This window comes from Alexandromys fortis, unplaced genomic scaffold (genome assembly GCF_014885135.2).
Source record: "Alexandromys fortis isolate MF-2015 unplaced genomic scaffold, M_Fortis_MF-2015_v1.1 scaffold_98, whole genome shotgun sequence".
NCBI classification, from domain to species: Eukaryota; Metazoa; Chordata; class Mammalia; order Rodentia; family Cricetidae; genus Alexandromys; species Alexandromys fortis.
In genome coordinates, this window is record NW_026068002.1 from 4,886,607 (window position 1) to 4,908,082 (window position 21,476).

General features: G+C 42.7%; 1 protein-coding gene across 1 annotated transcript in view; it reads left to right on the forward strand.

Moving 5' to 3' along the window:
- The window catches only part of Epha4 (EPH receptor A4), a 142,090-nt gene that overhangs the window by 117,703 nt on the left and 2,911 nt on the right, over positions 1-21,476 (forward strand). Inside the window, exons 9-17 of the mRNA XM_050161073.1 lie at positions 2,380-2,438; positions 4,059-4,172; positions 4,699-4,884; positions 9,040-9,101; positions 9,532-9,741; positions 11,576-11,725; positions 15,072-15,265; positions 17,471-17,626; positions 17,958-18,862. Coding sequence (XP_050017030.1) covers positions 2,380-2,438; positions 4,059-4,172; positions 4,699-4,884; positions 9,040-9,101; positions 9,532-9,741; positions 11,576-11,725; positions 15,072-15,265; positions 17,471-17,626; positions 17,958-18,072 — 1,246 coding nt within the window. The 3' untranslated portion in view covers positions 18,073-18,862. The remainder of the gene's footprint in view (positions 1-2,379; positions 2,439-4,058; positions 4,173-4,698; positions 4,885-9,039; positions 9,102-9,531; positions 9,742-11,575; positions 11,726-15,071; positions 15,266-17,470; positions 17,627-17,957; positions 18,863-21,476) is intronic.

The window sequence follows — 21,476 nt, forward strand, 5'->3', positions numbered from 1 at the left end:
TTTGTAAGCACAAGGACCCTTGTTTGACCCTTAGAACCCATGTAGCACCAAATGAAAGACAACATGGCAATATGTATGCTGGTACTTCAGTTTGAGGGGGCAGGGACAAGGTAGACAGGTAGAAAGCCCCAGGCCATAGAAAGAGACCTTATCTCAGAAAGTAGATAGTAGCTGAAGAATAATACCTAAGGTTGTAGTCTGGCATCAACACGAATTTGTGCGTGCATATACACACACACACAATCAATCAATCAATTACTACCTTTAAATGTACTATTAAGTCTTGTCATTTATCTTGTAACTTCATCTCCTCTAGGAGAGGCACTGTGCAGGTCTGGGCTAGACCATGGCACCTATCAAATCCTTGCACTTGCCAAGAGGGGATGTGAGTGATTTACTCGAAGCCACTGGTTCTGAGTCCTCCCCTGTACCAGGTCCTCATCTGTACAATGGAGCTGAACATGTGGTTTCCACCTGATTCCTTTCATAGGCTTGTTGTGAACAAGCAATTAAGTAATAGACCCTTTGAAGGCCCTTTGGAAAGCTAACTGCAAAGGAAAACACAGGCTGTTATTTGGTACCGAAATATGCACTTTGCAGTTAACGGCAGTAACTAGGGTCTCTGTTTTGTTAAGCTGGCTTGTGCTTTGCAAACAGTTAGGGGAGGAGATAATGTATGTAATGAGACGACTTTGAAAACTTAAATGCAATGTACGAGCACAAGGTATCATTATTTGCGAGGGAATTAGCCACGTAGAGGAACATCTGTGGGCTCCGAGGGTCTGATTGCTGAGCTGGTGCCTGCGGAGCTGACAAATGAGAGGCTGTGGGAGGAAACTTTGCGCATGTGCCCAGGGCTCTGCTGCCAGAGGTGGGCTGTCTGCCCGCTTGCTCTGCTTAGTGCCTTTGGTTTCTCTGTATTTTTTTTTTCTCTTCTGTGGGGTTAGCCTGCCTTTCTGCCTGTTGGAACACAAACACGGTGGCTTTAGTGAGCCTTACCTCGCCTTTGAAACTCAAAGCAATGATGAATTTCATTGGAAGTTTTACATTATGACAGAGTCATACATCAACACGTTTTATTCCCAAAGTGAAGCGATCTGTAATAATCAAATGAGTTGATTTTCTAATTGTTTTATTTTAGGTGATATAACTTTTCCTCATTCAACATAATATATATTTAAGGGCCAGGAATGTAGCTCAGTGTAGAATGCTGGCCCAGCCTGTGCAAGGCCGTGGGTTCCATTCCCAGAACCACACACGGTCATGAAATTACATATGCGTATATTTGTGTGTATGTATTTGTTTATATATTTAAGATTTTTTTTAGTTTTCGAGTCTCGAGTTGATTTTCCAGTTTGTATAAGTAATTCATATTTTCCTGACTCAAGTTTTATATGTATTAAAGATTTATATTTCCTAAAGCTTTATGAAAAACAAAAACAGCAACAAATCTTAACTCCAACAGGACATGGACAGACAGTATGCAAACTCTGAGACTGGGTACATTCTATTAGAAGAGAATTATACAGACCTAGTGGTCTACAAAATCTATTGAAATGTAGTTAAGTACAAAGCAAACATTGGCTTCCTAGAATGTCATTTGTATCTTGGGTATATTAGTATGCTATAGAGTGCATCCCTCCCCCTAATCCCCAGATGTGGACCTAACCTAGGGCCTTGCTCTTGGTAAGAGCTCTACCACTGAGCTAAATCCCCAACCACTGAAACCTAATGTGATAATGAGGTGTTACGATATTATCGTGATTATAGCAAGAGGATGTGTTGTTCAATACCTATCACACGCTAAACATTACTGCCATTTCACTGACGAGACTGAATTAAGAATAATATGTTTGCAGGGCCAGCAAGGTGGCTCAGAATGAAAAGGCAGCTTGAGTTCTATCCCTAAAACCTACAAGCCATGGGATGGTGGAATGAAGGAACCAACTCTCCAATGTCCTTTGACTGCCCATCCATGTTTGCACACACACAGAGGTCATAGATAGACAGGCAGATAGATAGATAGATAGATAGATAGATAGATAGATAGATAGATAGATGATGGATGGATAGATAGATAAAGATAGATAGATAGATAGATAGATAGATAGATAGATAGATAGATAGATAGATAATAGGGTTATATAGGAAAAAGTAGCCAATCAGATATTCTGGGCTCTGGTGGCTTAGGTTTGTAACTCCAACTCAACATGAGGTAACATTCTCTCATTTTGCCTCTCCCAAGCCTCAGTTTTCCTATGTGTGAAGTGTGCACTGCCTATCCACCGACTTCTGTTGTGGTCAGGAAGAATTTGCTTACAGCTTTTTTGTTGCAAGTTTCATGTTGGAAATTATTTTCTTTTTTTTAATTTTTAATAGGCGGAGTAAGTACAGCAAAGCAAAACAAGAAGCAGACGAAGAGAAACATTTGAATCAAGGTAGAGAATTAGTTCCAAAAGTAATATTTTTTAGAGCATGCTTTGTGTCGTCTAACTTAGAAATGTTGGTTAATGTGTCTATTAATATTTGTATAATGTATGCCTTATCCAAATAACATTCTTCAAGGATGTCAAAGTGTAATTGATGATTCTAGACTATGTCAAGTGAGGTTAAAGGAAGGAAGTTCTTTAGTGTCTGCTTATTGTATCCTCTTCTCTGCAAAAGTGTTCATCTAGCTGGATCATTTTTGCAGCTGGGCAGCAAGAAGTTATGGATAGGTTTTTTTTTAATTTTTTTTGTTTGTTTGTTTCTTGTTTTTCGAGACAGGGTTACTCTTGTAGCCTTGGCTGTCCTGGAACTAGCTCTGTAGACCAGGCTGGCCTTGAATTTCCAGAGATCCACTTGCTGGGATTAAAGGTGTGCACCACCATCAATGACCAGGCTAGGTCATTATTGTCATAAGCAAAACAATTTGGGTGTAGGAATGATAAAAGAATAAGAGGTTCTGTAATGGTAGTAGGTGATGCTGGGATGACAGCCATCAAAAATGTGTTAGTGGACTCTAGATGTTGCTGTTACAGATGGGCTCAAAGGAGTCAGCTCAAAGAAATTGATTTAAGTAGTTGAAAACACTTAAAAGAAGCCCGATGACCCAGCATCATATTTTGAGATGGCGAGATAGTGCTATGTGAAAAGAACTCCAAGCTATTCAGTTATTCGTAAAGACCAAGGAAGAAAAAAGGAGAAAGATGGACAAATTAGGAAAGTCACGGATATTTGGTCTGCTGGCATCACACATAAAGTCCCTAGTGCAAAGGCAGGTAGAAAACTGTCGGTAATGCATGTCACCAAGCTGCCTCTGAGCTCACATCTCAACTTGTTTGCGAGCGCAACACGTGGGTGCTTATATTCAGAGAAGTCAGACATTCGGCTAGAAGATAACATTACCTTCTGCTAAAGCTCCTCTCCCAAACAGAATGCAAGTGGAGGTGCATTTAGAGTCCTTGCTCTCAAGTCAGCCAGAGGCCAGTATTCCTCCTGTGTACACTAATCTAGTCTTCATATTAGCCTGTTCAGTTTTTGGTCATGTATTTTATTTGGTCTAGATATGGGGGATAAGTGACACCCTATAGACAGGGCCTGTGGAATGGGAGAGCACCTATTGTCTTCAATAAAAGACAGTACTTGAAAGGAAGGGTAAGACTTTAGTGTTAGGACGATTGGAGCTAGGAGGCACTGGGACGATTGGAGCTAGGAGGCACTGGCTGCGAGAAAGTGTTCAGCCAACTCATCCTGAATTTCCTGATGAGAGATTCGCTTTTCCTCCAGGGATGAGTTGTTTTTAAACTCTTAGCCTTGAAGTGTGAGTCCATTCCAGGAAGTCAGTAGAACTGCATGCAGTGTCTTAAGCAGCTAGCAAATTCTTTGTTTACCCACTAATGGAAACCAGAGCAAGAATTTAAACATTTTCATATGTCAACGGCCATATAGCTAACCCAACTGTTCCAATGTGAAGGGTTGGTTGTTTTGTTTTTGTTTTTAAATAGACCTCACCCATTTATGTTTATTCGTGTTTCCTGGGATCCGCCCAGTCACCTTATCCCTTGTTCATTCTGAAGGTGTTAGAACGTATGTGGACCCCTTTACATATGAAGACCCCAACCAGGCAGTTCGAGAATTTGCCAAAGAAATCGATGCCTCCTGCATTAAAATCGAAAAAGTCATAGGAGTTGGTAAGTGTCTGAGTGTCTCGCCAATAAGTCAGCTTCCTTTGTGAATGTTAAATAGTTATGTAAATTACGCAATTACATTCGCATGTACGAGTGAGTGTATTGCGCGTCCGTCTATATATGTAAATATTATGCACTGAGATTTCCTCATTCCGAATATGAATGTGATGGTCTGTAAGGAACTCTGGTACAAATTTGTACTTATTTTCATGAAAATGAGCATGGGGATAAACTAAATGAACACGTAAGATCTATAGTCAGATTAGTTGGACCGAGAATGTTTAAGCGTCACTAGGTGAAGGACTTTAGTAAGGTTTACCTTAAGCTTGAGTTTCCTATGATAAAATGAAGTCTCTAGGAACAGTGCCTACTACAAGGCTTTGTGTGTGTGTGTGTGTGTGTGTATTTGTGGCAGGGAGGGAGGGGGCGTTACTAAATAAAATAATCATTGGGGCTCACTAGCTAAGTACCTGATACAATGAAGGTTTTTCTGTTTCTTTCTGGTGCATCTGGGATTCTTCTCCCACAGGTGAATTTGGAGAAGTCTGCAGTGGGCGCCTCAAGGTGCCAGGCAAGAGGGAGATCTGTGTGGCTATCAAGACCCTGAAAGCTGGGTATACTGACAAGCAGAGGAGGGACTTCCTGAGCGAGGCCAGCATCATGGGCCAGTTTGACCACCCAAACATAATCCACCTGGAAGGCGTTGTCACCAAATGTACGTGGGTCATCCACCTCTACAAAGCTAAGTCGAGAGTCACAGGGAAATTAAACACACATTTTCTTTCTAGGGAAATGACAGATGGCACAGGCCCACTGATTACTAATAGGAGGAAATCGGTGCAGTGCAGGGCCAGTCATTAATCTTTCAGTCAGCCCTAAATGGATCTGTGACTGCAGCTGATGCCCCGTCTCCAAGGCAGCTTGCGTGAGATTTGGGGCAAATTAATGTCGCAGAGTTTTGGATACGCCGCGCCATCTTTCAGATCTTTGCTAGACCAAACTGATCATCGCAGGGTAGGCACAAGCAGATGGTAAACGAAATGAATTTTATATAAAGCAAAACAAAAGCTCGCCACACACACCTTGTATTGGAAGCTTGGGTTCCAGACGCAGAGAGCGAAACTCGGGAATCTTTATTCTTTGGGGGGAGGGGGAGATTCTCTCGTCTGCTCGGCCTGATTTATGGCTGTGGCCATTCAGCGCCTCTTCACAGTAACACCTGGTTGGAACCTCCCTAGTTTAGCCCATTAGCGTTCACTGAGCTTGTGAACTACCCTTCAGTTCAAGCTCGACACAGCTCAACAGATGCGTTTTGTGAAGCAAACCCTGTGTACATCTGCACGGCTGGCTAGGACTGGCTTATAAAGTCCCGCACGGAAGAGAGCACCGAAGCAGCGTGTGTTTAAGGTGGCTCTCCTCCAGGAGCCCCGGTTTGTACAAGTCAAGGATCTTGTAAGCCTGGGGCTCTGACCGTGAAGCCAAGGTGTTTCTTCTTTGATTTAAGATGCCTGCGAAAAGCTTGTCAATCAACAAGTGGCAAGGGTCCGGATAGCTGCTTCAGTGAGTGAGAAACGGGAGGGGGTTAGAGTGGGTTACCTTGGGAGATGGAAACATTTATAGTAAGCCACAAAATGCAGTCGTTGGGAAGGAGAAACCAGAAGGTTACTTTGTTTAAAAAAAAAAAAAATGAAAGCAAGCACCTCAAATCGAAGCTGGCATGGGTACCAATATGATGGTTCAGGAGCTTGTAAATGTGCTTGCTGCCAACCCTGTGGCCTTAGTTCATCTCAGGAACCCACATGGCTGGAGGAGAGAGCTTGACTCCTGAAGATTGCCCTCTGACCTTAGGAGAAGTTCTCTATGGCATACATGCCCCCCCCCACCCTAAACAAATAAATGTAATAAAATGTTTCCTACTAGTTTTTACCATAGTTTCCTGGGACTCCTCTGAAGAAGTTTGAATGGGCAGGGGTGGGGGTTAGGGGAGAAGCTTACATCCCTAAAGGACTAGGTGAAGGTGATATACCAGTACCACGTGTCCAGGACCCATGTTGAGAGTAACTGGCCAGAAGATGAAGCGTTTGCTCACCCTCCTATCAGAATTCTGCTGGTGGGGGCTTCGGTGGGTTGGTCAGTCTTTTGTTTCGCTGTCCTCGTCCATAAAAATGGAGATAAATAAAACTTGCCTTGCAAGGTTATTTGGGGAGAAAATAAAATATTTAGAGTGGTTTGCACAGTGGCAAGTGAAACACACACACCTCTCTTAAGTGTTCACGGGTGCCCTCATGGCTGAAGGAGCACATCGTCCCTCACATAGAGAATTCTTCAAAAGAGGAAATTTAATCCTAGGACGAATAATTTTCTACCTCAGGTGAAGGCTGTAATTAGCATAGAATGGTTCTATTTGCTTTTTAAGATTGGTTTTACAGACAGGATATTTTTTCTGTTGCCTGTGGCCTTCGAAGCTGCCCAAGCCCCTCACTACTTTAATTAAAAGATAACATTGCCCTTAAATACTTCTGCAGGACCCTTCTCTAGAAAGGGGGCTCTGTTCAACTCGGGTGTTTTTCCTGCCGCAGACAGTGATTTTCATAGCACCTCTGCCGAAGAGAGAAGAAACAGGGGATCTTTGTGTTAAAGTCCCACCGCGCCTTTAAAAACCCGCAGCTATTACAGCTGTAACTGTTACAAACGGCTGGGTTCATTTGCATAATGCATTTGTCGCTGAATTAGAATGATTTAAAAATTTCCACCAGAGAAGTTGTTGGGGTCCCCTCCCTTTCTGCTATCCCCCCTCCCACATCCCTGCCTGTTGTAGGGAAGCAGTTGACTCCATCCCTGAGCCGACCCCAGCTCAATTTAGAAGCCCTTCTGTGGAGGAAGGTATTCTCTTAAAGGTTTTGACAAATGGAGGCTTTTAATAAAGGGACAGGAGAATACTGGAGTTTGAGAAAGTGGTGGAGAGGGTCGAACTAGGTGAGAGGGCCCAATCAGAATGGGCTTTCATAACCAACCAGTTCCCAGAGAAACTATCTAAATTGAGGGGATCATAAATTCTCTCCCACCCCACTCTCTCGGATCTTGTCTGAGAACTCCAGGGAACTAGGGAAATGGAATTAGGTGTTAACACTTGGCTGGGACAGCTGACTTTTCCTCATTAGCTGACAAAGTATCTTTTGATTGAGCAGGATGATAGGTGATTTTGTTGTGTCCAAGGACTTGCAGAGGGCAAATTTCCTCGGCAAAGCACTCACCTCCTTCATACGACCTGACCCTTTCCAGCGAGACCAGAAGCATTCTTAGCGACCATTCCTCGCTGGAAATCTGAATGTGGCCATTCTCTAGTTGAAAGTGCTTGCCTCTGAAATAATGCCTTAGGCATGACAGTAAACACAAGTGCACAAGTACACGCACGCACGCGCGCACACACAGACAAAGCCAACAGAGTAAATTGGACTTCGTTGAAATTAAAACCTTTGAAAGTTTTGCCTCGGAAGTGAGAGCATCCCGTGCTCCCCTCTCCCGCCCCAAACACTGCGTCTTTGGGTTGAGAGTATACCAGTATAGAATAAGGAGTGCCTTTTTTTTTTGGTAGTGAGATATCCCAGCCCATTTTCTGACTAACGTACTAAGTTTAGCCAGCAAGAACAATAAAAGTAAATATTTTCATCAGCTCAGGTTTTATTTTCATCAGAGGGGATTTTTTGCTCTGTATTGTGCCACATGTTCTCTTAGTGGAAAAAAAATAACAGGGTTGCTGCATTTGCTGACACTCCGCCCCCCCCAACCCCTGCCAACAGTACCCCTTACAAAGAAGGAATTTCAGACCTGATTCATTGCCTGTGACTAAGAAAGTAAAGAAAGGTTATTTCCTAAGGACCCCAGGAGAAGTAAAATAAGACAAAAAGGTTGGCCCCTGAGTCCCCATAGACCTTCCAACAATTTTGGTCCAATACTCTGAATTCAATCTCCTGTTTCAGATGAAATTATTTGGAGATTTTATTTGTTTATAATTAATTTATTTTTATTAAGAATTTTATACAATACATTTTGACTATATTTGTTCTCCTCCTCCAACTCCTTCCAGATCCTCCCTACCTTCCTACCTTCATGTTCCTTCTTTCTCTAGGAAAAAACCAAAAAGCTTGAGAATCAAAACTAACTTTGAAAAAAGGACTTGTTTATTTGTTAAGATAAGTTGTTAAAGGAGGCAAAAAGAAGGGATGAGAAAGGACAGAGCCAAGGACAGGAGCAAGAGAAGGGGGCAGAGTTCTAGATGGTGTGTGTTTCAGGTTGAATGTTCGCATAATGGAGAATTCAATGTTACTGCATCCCTACAAAACTTAATTTCTCTAAATAAAGAAGAAGTGTTCTCTGTCCATAGACTTCAGTGTGACACAAGCTGCCCTTCTGGGGAATAAAATCAATGAATTATTCTAAAGATTCTTTCTCTCTCTCTCTCTCTCTCTCTCTCTCTCTCTCTCTCTCTCACACACACACACACACACACACACACACACACACACACAAACACACATTCCAACATGCCTGCCCATTTATCATTTTCATCTGTTGTTTAAGAGGGCAATTATCCATTCATGTGATCCCTGGGTACCAGAGGCCACTTTCGTTAAGGACCCTGTCAACAAGCCATCCGAAGGGTTAACCTTCCAGATGGAGTCTAAGCCTACTTGTCCTTTGAATATTTCATTCCTCGCTTCCCACAGCTGAGGCATAAGCTTGGCTTGTTTTAATTAAATTAGATCGCACAAGACAGGTGTCTTGGCAGTAAAATTTTTGCACAGCCCATTTTTATCTCATTAACTGCACGGCTCATCAAGGGCTTTTGTTTTTCTTTTGGAAACTCTAGGTAAACCAGTCATGATCATAACGGAGTACATGGAGAACGGCTCCTTGGATGCGTTTCTCAGGGTACGTGTCTACTTTCTAATGAACCTAGTATCCCGCAGCTAACAGATTCCCTGTGTACATTCTGTCCCGTTGCATTGGTGGGATTTTTTTCAGTAGGGTTCAGGAAGAGAAGAAATGGAATATGATATGATTCTTAAGGCTATTGAATAATCCATGGGCAATGAGGGTGGTATTTGATTTATTCTCACACCGTGGAGCTCTTTGAGCCATAGATTCATTAAACTTGGACAATATCCATCTATCACAGGAAGTCAACCCCGCTCGGCTTGTGAATTAGTGACTTTGCTCAGAAGGGCCCGGAAATAATGCCGAGTTTCATTGCGTGCCGGATACAAATACTCAAAGAGAACGCAGTAATAAATGCTTGGTGATAATTGATTTGGCCTGATGTTAATAGGGTTGTTCCTTCTCTCTCTCTCTTCCTATGAAGAAGAACGACGGCCGATTTACAGTCATTCAGCTGGTGGGCATGCTCCGTGGCATTGGGTCTGGAATGAAGTATTTATCTGATATGAGTTATGTGCATCGAGACCTGGCTGCCAGGAACATTCTAGTAAACAGCAACTTGGTCTGCAAGGTGTCTGATTTTGGCATGTCCAGGGTGCTGGAGGACGATCCTGAGGCGGCCTATACTACCAGGGTAAGGACCGTTTGCCACCTCTGGCATGGCGTCCGCGCAGATGAAACTGATCCCCCTTCCTTGTCATTGTGATGATGTTAGAAGTCTTCCCAGTTATTTTTTCTTCTTCAAGTTTGCTTATCCTTCAGGCCTCTCCGTCTTTCTGTATGCATTTTTAAGCCTCCTTTAAAACAGGAGGCCATCTGAGGCCCACTCTAGCACAAAGCTATTGTAGAGCCACAAGTTACGAGCAAAATGAATTCTCTGTCTCCTAAATTTTCTTGGGCAAAGTGTTTATGAACAACGAGAGGGTGTCTTTCAAACTGAGCCAAATCAGAAGCCACTATCAAAGGCAATTTACTCAACAAATGATACATTATTATGAAAATCAGCAGGTTGGATGACTTATTGTGTATGGATGCATGTATATACCGTATGCCAAATATATATCCCTGTAACTCTAAAGTTTTTATTTTTCTGCTTTTTTCTTCTGTACTCCTTTTCCTGCCTGAGCTCTGCTACTTGGTTCTTTTCTGCTCTTCGGGGGCGAAGTTTCCTGCCTCTAGATAAGCCTTAGCAATATTTCTACTTGAATATTTCTAATAAATTTGGGAATGGATGTATAGAATTTATAGAGCATGTCCCAATATTTAATGGCTTTCAGTTTAGTACCAATAGAAAATCAGGGATTAGGACCCAGTGAGGTGTGCTCAGGGTAGGGTCAGGAGGTGTGCTACCTTAGCCTCACGATCAGAAGCTTACATTCTGCAGGAATAAACGCACAGTCCTCAAATAATTCCTACATCCATGCAGATCCTCTTCTGATAACATCTTTGGTGAGCTCAGGAGATCTGCTATTGTTGTCTTCAATCTTGGAAGAGAAGAAAAGTTATAGAGGCTTCTAGAAGAATATATGTACATAGATGGATCCCTCAGGAAAATGTTTAAGGAAAGCATTCGTGTCCATCTATAGATAAGGTATACGAACACAGTATATGGGGTTTGCACAGTGACCCACACAGCAGGAAAGCAATGCAGGCAAATTTATTATCTGATGAGTAAGCGCTAATAAAGCCGAGACAATCTTAAATAATGGTTGCTGCAGCCATGTGTGGATCTGTGTCCGAGTTCCTTCCTCTAGATAGAACCTCAGGAAGTTTGAAACTCAATTAAAAGTATATATACTTTTTACACTTGAAAGTAATTGAGAAGCATTTGAGGGTGCTTAGTGTAGTTTTTGCTTTTTTTTTTTTTTTGGAAAACATTTTTTTCTGGTTTGTTAATTTGATTTTTTTTTCATTTTAAGTAATTTAATTAAATAATAGTCTTCCCTTTGTGGAAAAAATACTGACTTTTTTGAAGGTCCTACTGCCTTTTCTACGTATTGAGTATGTTTGTCACACTACAGAAGACTAGGGAGACAGTGTGGTGGGTAGAAATGCCCAAACTTGGCTTCCTTTGTTCATTGTTTCTGATGCAGTGTTAAGCACTCGTTTTACAAGGGTGAAGGAGAGAATGCAGGAAGAAGGCAAACAAAATGTAAGCCGCATATCCTTTGATAGGCTCCAAATAACATATGTATTTATGTAAAACCTGAGATTTCCTTTCTATAATATTGCCCTAAGCAACACTCAGAGAATAATTAGACAGATCACTCGTTCACTTCCCTGTGGTTAACGAACACACATGAGAATTGCCTCAACCTGGAAGACTTTACTCAAACAAGTCTGTTATTACCGAAAGTACCTCAGGAATGCTGTTGTCTCGCTTGTTTGAGTCACTGCACTCAGAAACAAAAGTGGCTGGCACATCACTGGGAAAGTTAGGAAATAACCCACAGCTGGAATCTTCACAGGGTGGCAAGATTCCTATCCGGTGGACTGCACCAGAAGCAATTGCCTATCGTAAATTCACGTCGGCCAGTGACGTATGGAGCTACGGAATCGTTATGTGGGAAGTGATGTCGTATGGAGAGAGACCATACTGGGATATGTCCAATCAAGATGTAAGTTTTACCCTGAGATTCAGGAAGTTCTATATTACCATATGATCAAGTAAGCATTGGGTTTGAAATGATATCATTAAAATTCTTATTATAAATAAATATACCTTGTGACCTCGTTCCACATTTTAACCAACAATAACTTGATTTCAAAACCAAAATTAAATTGTTTCCATGGCTTAGTGGAGGGGAAGAAAGAGATCCGTGGATCTGTAGAAAAAACAAAGCAAAGAGTGTGAGGAAACACATTTCACATGTGGTAAATTTGACACAAAAGTTTTGTTGAGAGAAATCTAGAGAATATTTTAAAGCTGGCAGAGTTGTAATTAGACCTTGGCCCTCAAGGACTCTTAAATAAAGCTTCGCTAAATGACCCTCTGTAAGTTATGCACGTCCCTTTAAATGTACCATCTGGACTAGTTCGTAAGGGAGCATCTACGATGCATGCAATTTCAGAGACACATTCAATAATGACACTAATAAGATTCCAGGCTAATAGAATTTAATTACAGACATCTCCAGTGAGAAAGGAAAAAACAAATGCAAAACACAGAGAGTCCCAGTCAGGGATTTCCTAGAACATGTTTTAGTTAATTCCAGAAAAATTAGGGACATTGGAAGTGAAGTGTCCCCCGCACCTGTATCTTCCCAACTTTTCTAATACTTACTCGTGGTAGGACATTATAGAAGAGTGTTTACAGTATAGTGCCTGGTTAATCAATTACAATGATACTTTGGGAGTGTCATGCTCTGAGCTAGCTGAGCACTTTAAATTCCATTTTGGAAAGCTTTCCTTGTAAATGTTGATTTTTGATGTGGGATGCTGCCTGCTCCAGATGCCTCGTCCACCTAACTCAACAGGAAACCAGAAATCCTTGACAGAGACACCCAAATAGAACGCAGCTTCCTAAGAACACAAGAGTGGTTGGAGCAATGGGGAAGCCATGTCTTCACATCTAAGTGCATCTATTGGTTGGGGGTGGGGGCATGTTTTTCCTCAGTGTGTCTAACCTGTTTAAAGAAGACTTGCACCATTCATAAGAGAAGAACCACAGTGAACGGGATGAAAGACAACAGCTAGCATGAGTGATAACCAATTGCAAGATGGACAGGGTTGGAGGTGAGGGCCGTGTAGTCCATTGTTGGAAGGGATTATAGCTTTCAGGTTTCTTCAAGTATTCTCTTTGAGCAATGTTTGGCTTCAGTCACTCAGAGAGACAGAGGTACCCTCAATGAACATGGCATGCATGCACTCACACACTGAGCTATTTGACATTAAGCTTCCTTGATAAACAAGAGAGTCCTAGGTAAATGAGGGTCTACTAATGAGAACAATATTCCTGCCCTACCTATTCTCACACTTAATTGTGTTGACAGTTTCTGTATTTCTGCAAAGTGATTTGACTGGTCTGTGCTTTTTATTTGGGTGACTTTGGGGCCGTTTCTTGCTCACAAATAATATTGCTATATCATTTGTATGTGTTTGTCTCTCTGGATTTGGGGCCAGTTGGAATCATCAGGAAATGTAGGTGATGACATTGGGTGGATGGCAAATGAACGGGAAAAATCACCAAAATTAGTAATTAAAAAAAAATGTATCTTTTCTCCCCCACCCGAAAGACTCAGTAGAGGGCTGAAGAACTTGCTTTATTAACCTAAGAGCTGTCTTCCTAGCTGGTCAAGGTAGCAAGCCTTCGAGAGAGTATGCATCACTGAGTTCTCTAGACAGCAGCCCAGTGCTGTTTGCCTTCTTTCTCATCAATGGAGAAGGCTTTCATCAACTCCAAAGTCAATACCGTGTACTTGGAAAGATAAAAGAATAAAAGGTTCAGACTGACCTAATATGCCTAGCAAAATTAAATATAATGAAGGCACACAAAGCAGAGTCCTCTACCTTAGAAGAAACAGATAATTCTGATACAAGGAGATATGGAAAAACGCTTGGGAGGTGCTTTTCCATCAAAGGATGCCTGCTAGATTGAAGCAGTGTTCTGAGTAAGAAGATAGCAGTTAAATTTGTGCCGAGAATCTAGGTCTACTCGAATTGACTATTTCCGGCTGCGGGCCAGTTTCTCAGCAGTCAGCAGCCCCTTGTGGGATAAATCCAACATGGGTACGAGATGGCTGTGGCACTTTGTCTTTCTGGCAGCAGTCATTTGGGTAGGGACAAAGAAAAACCAACCAATAAAAGAAGTGCTTCCTGTATCTGAAGCTGCCCACAAATAAGGCTTACGAGTGAGAAACACTATGAAGTCGTTCTTGGAATTTGTCAAATCACCAATGCAGGAGTCACATCACAATGGGGAAGGGATTCAGGGGAAGGCCAAAGAGACTGAGCCAGATGTGGTGGCTGAGGCAGGAGAATGGAGAGTTGGAGGGTAGCCTACTGAACTATATTGTTAGAGCCTGTCCCTAAAAGTGGGGGGGGGGGTGAAAGAGAGAGAAGTAACGAAGTAACGCGCAGTCTGTGCTGACACATTAGAAGGGCCACGCTAACACAACGTCGAGTGATTCCTGTATCTAATTAAGCAGGTAGACAAACCACTGCAGATGACCTTGAGCAATATGAAAATGGGCAACCACCATTGAAACTTTCTTTGATGTATAAGGATTCCCCCCTTAAAATATGAATGTTTTAGCTGGGCGATGGTAGCACACACCTTCAGTTCCAGCACCGAAGCAGAAGCTGGCGGATCTCAGAGTTCAAAGTTAGTCTGGTCTACGTGGTGACCACCAAGAAAGTCAGGGCTACACAGAGACCCAGCCTCAAAAAAAAAAAAAAAGTATTAATTGATTAATTAATTTTTTTAAAAGAATTGCCTTACTAGCACTTTGAATAGAGTGAAATCATCATCAGACTGTGGCCATGACAGAGACTGAGGTGACATGTAAGGGTGTCGTGATCTCCTAAGGGAAAATGGGTAGCGATCTGGAAGTGGGCATTGATGCTGATAGAGTAGCTACTGCATGAGGGTACACAGTGATGCCTGGGGAATTCCAATTTGGAATGACTTCCTAAAGAATACCTGCGGTGGCCCCGGGTGGATCTCCCCGGGGTGTGTAGGTGTGCTGGTGTTGAAGAGTAGAGTATAGGCAGAACTCTGTCATGCCAGGGGGGCTGTTGCCAAAGCCCTGACACCACGCTGTGATCTAATCGGGCTCTAACCACTTTGGAATATCAATGCGTCTTTAGTTCAAGTTTCAGATTGGCATCACGTTCCTTTGAACAGCTGGCTTTTCTCTCCCTTGTTGCCAGCAATACCTGGCGTTGGCTTCTGTGAAGGAGCTGGAGCTGCGCCCACGCTTAAGCCTCTGGCAGCTTACCACATCATCCTGTTGTCTTCTCTAGGTGATTAAAGCCATCGAGGAAGGCTACCGGCTGCCCCCACCAATGGACTGCCCCATTGCCCTCCATCAGTTAATGCTGGACTGCTGGCAGAAAGAGAGGAGCGACAGGCCTAAATTCGGACAGATTGTCAACATGCTGGACAAACTCATCCGCAATCCCAACAGCTTGAAGAGGACCGGGCCAGAGAGCTCCAGGTTTGCCATGCTTACTAATAGTGATGTATGAGGGACTCCATCCTATGTGGCAGGCCAGTCGGGTGTATCCTAATTCCTGCCTTCGCCAATTCACAAGCCACTTCCAAGCTCTGCAGCCTGGATCACGCCTTCCTCAGTCACTTTGAGTCTGAAGAGCCTGTAGGTCTATGAAAAATATGAAGGTCCCGAGGCCATTGTTCACCAGCAGGTTTCCTTGAGAGAAGAAGTTTTCCTGTCAACAGGTTCAATAGTGGACGCCAGACTCATCTGCTTTAAATAGAAAGGCTTGTTGATTAGATTGTTGAGTCAAAGACTCGGGTCTGCCTGCATCAGGTGAGGCACCCAGTCGGCTCCAAATCTGAGTTTCTTAAAGATGTCTCTTTTCTTGTGACCCTGACTTAAAAATAGAGCATCCCTTCCATGTTAGTGTGTCCTAAGCCTTTCAGCTTTTCAGACTTTTGAAGTGCTCTTCAAAGCGATCCTCAGGTCCTGGAAGGGAAGGAATATATTTGCTATCCCAATTCAGGACAAAGGGACCCTGGAGCAGATAAGAGAGGAAACTTCTAGTCTTGGGGCTTCTAAATGCCTCCCCCTGGCCACATTGGACAAAAAGGGGGATCATCAAACTCTTGAAATAACACTAAACATGGCTAAAATTCGCTTCTTATTTATGAGGGGACCATGTATAACTTTACTAACTGAAGAAAGACAGTTTCTGCCATGTGAGGTTCAAATGCCTCCCAAGCCTCCTTTCTAGATCTAGTCGGTTTCTTCAATTCCCAGGGTGAATTTTCTCTACCTGGTTAATTTTCAACTGCGTTCTGAATGGAGGGGAGAGATGCTTGTTTAAGGCCATTCTTTAGTGTTTAGGACTTAGCATTTAGCAGCCCTTGATACCCTGAAAATACAAGTAAATACAAACAATAATAAACACAAAACGTTAGTATGTTAATAATGTGGTGATGTTATTAACGCAAAATTGGGAGAATTCGACCTTCATTATTTTTACTGTAAACAAATGCTACATTTTACTAGGAAAGAATTAGACAACTGAAATAACAGATACAAAAGGAAGCTCAGAAAGGCACGTGTTTGAACACAAACAGAGCTGAGTTGAAAAAAGGAGTTTTCTGCTAAAATATTTATATGAAAGAGAAATAAGGCAAATCAAATAATTTTGGTAAAAATGAAAAAAATTTCAAGGAATGGATTAATTCTGTATAAAGAAGTCTAGGCTTTACAATAACTTCCTTTTTTATAATAACATTTTTTTTTCTTGTCCCAATCGAGGACATTATACCAACTTAAATGTTGGTGCACGATCACCGTTTCAGGCTAAAATGCTAAACTCAGACACAGACTTTGTACGATTTTGAGGGGAAAGAGAAGTGTAAGAAAGCTGTGATTCTATGTAGGAAATTACAGTAGAGGGGTTAGGAAATGCCTCTGAAGGGCTAGCCTGTGGTCTTTAAGTATTCTGGAGATGACTGCAAGTCTCCTCAAAACTTGCATGGATTAGAGATCCCTTGTGCATCTCTACCGGGAGGAGAGGCAGAATGCCTGGAACCAGTCAGTCTTGACTATTGATCTAATAGTAAACACCTGACTTGAGAATGAATAAATTAATAACTAAGTCAATAAGAACAGCTTTGACGTTATTGGAATGACTATTGACAGAGGAATCTGAGGAGCACATGCCCCAACCCTAAGAGCAAACAAAGCGCCCTTTCTTTCTGCTGGCCTTGGCACACGTGCTGGTCAGGCATGGCTTGATTAGAGAGCGGATTAACTCCAGCTGTCCCGGGGTTGGTGGGAATGCACTGCGCATGTCTCCAGACCTCGCTGAGAGCATGCTGGATCTGAACTCTTCTGCTTCCATCAAAGCCTGGCAGCTCGCAAGCTCCCAGTTTTCCTCCCCCGTGCTTCACTGTTTCCTGAACTAATTAATGCCTGTGGTATGTGGTCCTGAGGGAAAGTGGATTCTTTTCCAAAGACTGCACGGGTTTGAATCACAAGGGCAAGTTAGGATGGGCAGAGATCTGCTATGAGATTCAGTGTCCAGCGCAGTCCATCTAAAATGAATGCCAAGAAGAAAAGAGAGAAAAAGCACACACTGATCTCGGATGACAGTTATCCCTCTGTTTCCCTGGTCTGTCCTATGCAATCTCTTCTCTTTCCATTTATATCTTCTCATTCCACTTGCAGACCCAACACAGCGTTGCTGGATCCCAGCTCCCCTGAATTCTCGGCTATAGTTTCAGTGGGCGACTGGCTGCAGGCCATCAAAATGGACCGGTATAAGGATAACTTCACAGCCGCGGGGTACACCACGCTAGAAGCCGTGGTTCACATGAACCAGGAGTAAGTACTCAGCGATGTAACACCAAAGGGTAAATCTAGATTTCATAGTATTTTCCTGTTTCGCTTTGAGTTTCATAATCATTCCCTACTCATCCAAAAAAAAAAAAAAAATTGAAAACTGAATGCCTCTCATTTTGATAGAATATAATTTTACACAACCTCGATTGTACCTGCATTGTTATATTGGATTGCTTAATGGAACATTTGTACACCTTCCTTGCACTGTATTGATTGTGGCTGATTCAAATGTGTGTCTGCATGAAGCCTTGAGAAAGAGGGTCCCGGCACCCCTGTGACTTTTTCTTTCCCTCTGTCTTTGCCCCACCTGCAGCGACCTGGCGAGAATTGGCATCACTGCCCTCACACACCAGAATAAGATTTTAAGCAGCGTCCAGGCGATGAGAACCCAAATGCAGCAGATACACGGCAGGATGGTCCCTGTCTGAGCCAGTACTGAATAGACTCAGAACTCTTGAAATTAGTTTACCTCATCCATGCACTTTAATTGAAGAACTGCACTTTTTTTACTTCGTCTTCGCCCTCTGAAATTAAAGGAAAAAAAAAATACCTGCAGCGTTGCTTGGTGTATGAGATTGCTGAAACCGTGGGGCTTACGTGAATGGCCTAGATCATCAGATTTAAACCTGGAGCCAGTAATTTCTCAGAAGTACTCTTGTCCATCGCTGGTGTATAAAATACATGTACTTATATAGATAAAACTCTGCCTCCAAGTTGGACGCCCTTTTTTCCCCCATCAGATGCTGGGTTTTCCAAGTCACCTTAATCCTTTCTGTTTGGGATTTCAACCGAAGGATTTTGTCTGTGGCATCAGCCTTTGTCATCACTCTCGCTGGGGCCTCTGAGCATTGCGGAAGGACTCAAAGGCGGCCATCGGGGCTTGGTTCATACCGCAGAATAAAATCCAGGTGACAGCCTCGTGACGCACCCATGTTGCCTCTTCAGTGCCCAGGACACTTGGTGGATTTCTATGACATGGGGGACCAGAAAGAAAAGGAAAGTGGATTTTTTTCCTTTTTTTTTTTTTTTAAATGCAAACTCCCAAGCCCTATTACTCCTAACTGGAAAAAGAGGTCTTTTGGGACCTGAGGTTGTGTGTGCCATATAACGTCTTATTTGGGAATGCTACAAACCTTCTGGATAGTGGGCTGTGACAATCCTGAATGGGGAATTTTTATATTCCCCCTGCTTTGAAGAGGCAACTCCCAAGTTTACAAGGTAAGTTAAAAGAATGAGCATTGGCTCTCGAGTAAAAATCTCTCTCCTTCTCTCTCTCTAACATGATTCCATTTGAAACACTGAAAAGCCTGCCTGTCAGGAGCTGGGTTGGGAGAGATTTCAGTTCTCTTTTGATAAATGAAGATACGAAACCAATATGGCTGCCCTGTTGTTAGTGACGATTATAAGGAAGTCACAGCTGTTCCTAGCCTCACTCGCCACTGACATTTTGGTGAATCCCCTTGAGCTAAGTCAGTGGTATGGGGGTTACTGGGTAAGACAGAAAATGCTTCCTTATTTAAGTGACTCCCACCAGATGTTACCAAGGCTCCTAACACTACATCTAATATCCAGATATTAACAAACATGCTTGGCCTTTCAGTGAATGGCAGCAAAAGGCAAGGGAACTGTTCATGAGGGAAACACAGCCTCTCTATGTTACGTTCTAGAGCTTTCTTCATGAAAGCAGTATATTATGTGGATAGATCATTCATTCATAGATGCAAAAGGCCTAACTTTGTGCTAGGAGTTTTAACTATTTCAGTTTTATCACTTTTTAAATGAGAGTTTGGCAAGGTTTAATAACCCCTCCCCCCCACTCCCTTTCATTTTTTTTCCTGAAAGCCATTTCTTAGAGACTAGAGTGAGGAATGCTGAATTTGATGCTGTCAAATGCTGACAGTTTAGTAAAGACCTGCCTTAGAACGTTAGTTGTAAAAAGCTTTTCTCTTCCCAAGGAATATGATTTTTTTTAAAGTACTCCAACAATTTTTGCTTTATTATTGTTTTTGCTGAAGTCTGGGATTTCTTGATTTTCCTGCTAAAAGTCGACAAATGTGGGTGGGGTTCTACTTTTTTTTCTTTTTTACTTTGACTTGCTTTGTTTTACAAGTAGAGTTCTGTCGAAGAAAAGCTCTGGAAATCTGGGGGCAGGGTTGATTTTGTTGGTTTGCTGTTTTTATTATGTGTGTGGCCTGTGTCCGGAGGTTAGAGGACAACACATACAAGTCGGTTCTCTGGATGTGGGTATGAAGGATTGAGTTCAGGTCAGGAGGCTTGGCACCAGGCGCTCTTATCCACCGAGCCATCTCACAGGTCCAAGTACATTGTTCTTGATCTCCACCGTCCTATTCCGATACGAAAACAAGCATTTTGGCATTCGGCATGAAGTGAAAACAGAATTTTACCTTACAGCCAGTACTGAATGATAAAAAGGTTTCCTTTTTTTAAAAAGTCACCAACTGGAGGCTTGACATGTTTTTCTAAACATGGAATGTGTTCAAAGCATAACTTCACTAAGGTACCCTAACGAGTGAACAATATTTGTAGTGTTGAAGTGCTTTTTGTTATTTCTTAGCAGGGATCTCTGTCTATGAAATAATATGGAAGGTTACATCATTCAAAGGCCGCCTTCTGTGTCGTAGTTTGTGTTAGAGACAGGGCCAACGGAACGGCCAAAAAGGGATGTTCCAAGTGTCTGCAATAATACCCCAGGAACAGTAAAAGTGTTTACTGCCTCCAGAAGTCTTAGCATGAGAGCCATGAGAACAATAAGAGAGCCATACTGTTTCCCAGGGTGCCGTGCCAGACTCTGGCATCCCGACAGCTATGGAGTCTAAAGCCAACCGAAACGGTGACACTGGAAACTTGCCCTGCTTTGCTTCCTAACTCAGTTCCTCCACCTGTAAATTAGAGAGATAATGATACCTTGGTAATAACAGCTTTCCCGACACAGTGGTGTGCCCTGGAAGAAGTGCCTCTAGCAGACGGAGAGAGCTCCCCAGGGGAGGAGGTGCTTTCTCCCACCTCATCCAGGTGACCTGCAACGGTTCAGCATGTGGCCCCACTGATCACAAGCAGGTCAGGTGCAGAGGCCCCGCGTAGTAAATGCCCTTCACTTTGCTTTATAGGAGGCTGGCACAAAATATGGATCAACAGGGAAGGCAACACCTGTAGAGATATTTACATGCCCTCTAACTGACTCCGAAGAGAAGCATCTTTGTGTATTGAGCACATTGTGTTCTTAAAACCCTTCATAAGCTACATGCCTTCAGTTCTAAAATTCCCTTTAATGAACACCTACTCTGATGTTAGCCAGATGTCAACTTTCACAGTCCCCTCTCACCTTGGATATCATCTTCACCTGAGCAGGTCCCCACAATGTCTGCTTTGTATTGTGAATACAATTACATAACAGGTCAATGTATTTCCACAATAAGTAAAGAAGTGGGCTAGTGGACGGACGGTGGCAGATGTAGCAGAAGAGTCTTCCCACCAGAACTGTGCCCTTGCATGGTTCAGCTGTGGTGGAGATTCAAGGTCAAATTCTCCTTGTCCTTTATATGAGTATATGTGGACCTGATGCAGTCTGTGTATGGTCAGATTTCAAACCCTATGTTTGATAGGCTTATTGCTTCCCAGAAAGGAGGAGTTAGAAAACATGTCAGTTCCTGTTTCTTTCTTTTCTTTTTTCACCTTGTCACTGTTTATGAGACAGGGTCTCACCACATAGGCTGCCAGGCCTGGAACCTCCTAACAGACAAGGTTAGCCTCAGATTCATAGAGATCACCTGCCTCTGCCTCCTCAATGCTGGGATTAAAAGTTTGTGCGGCT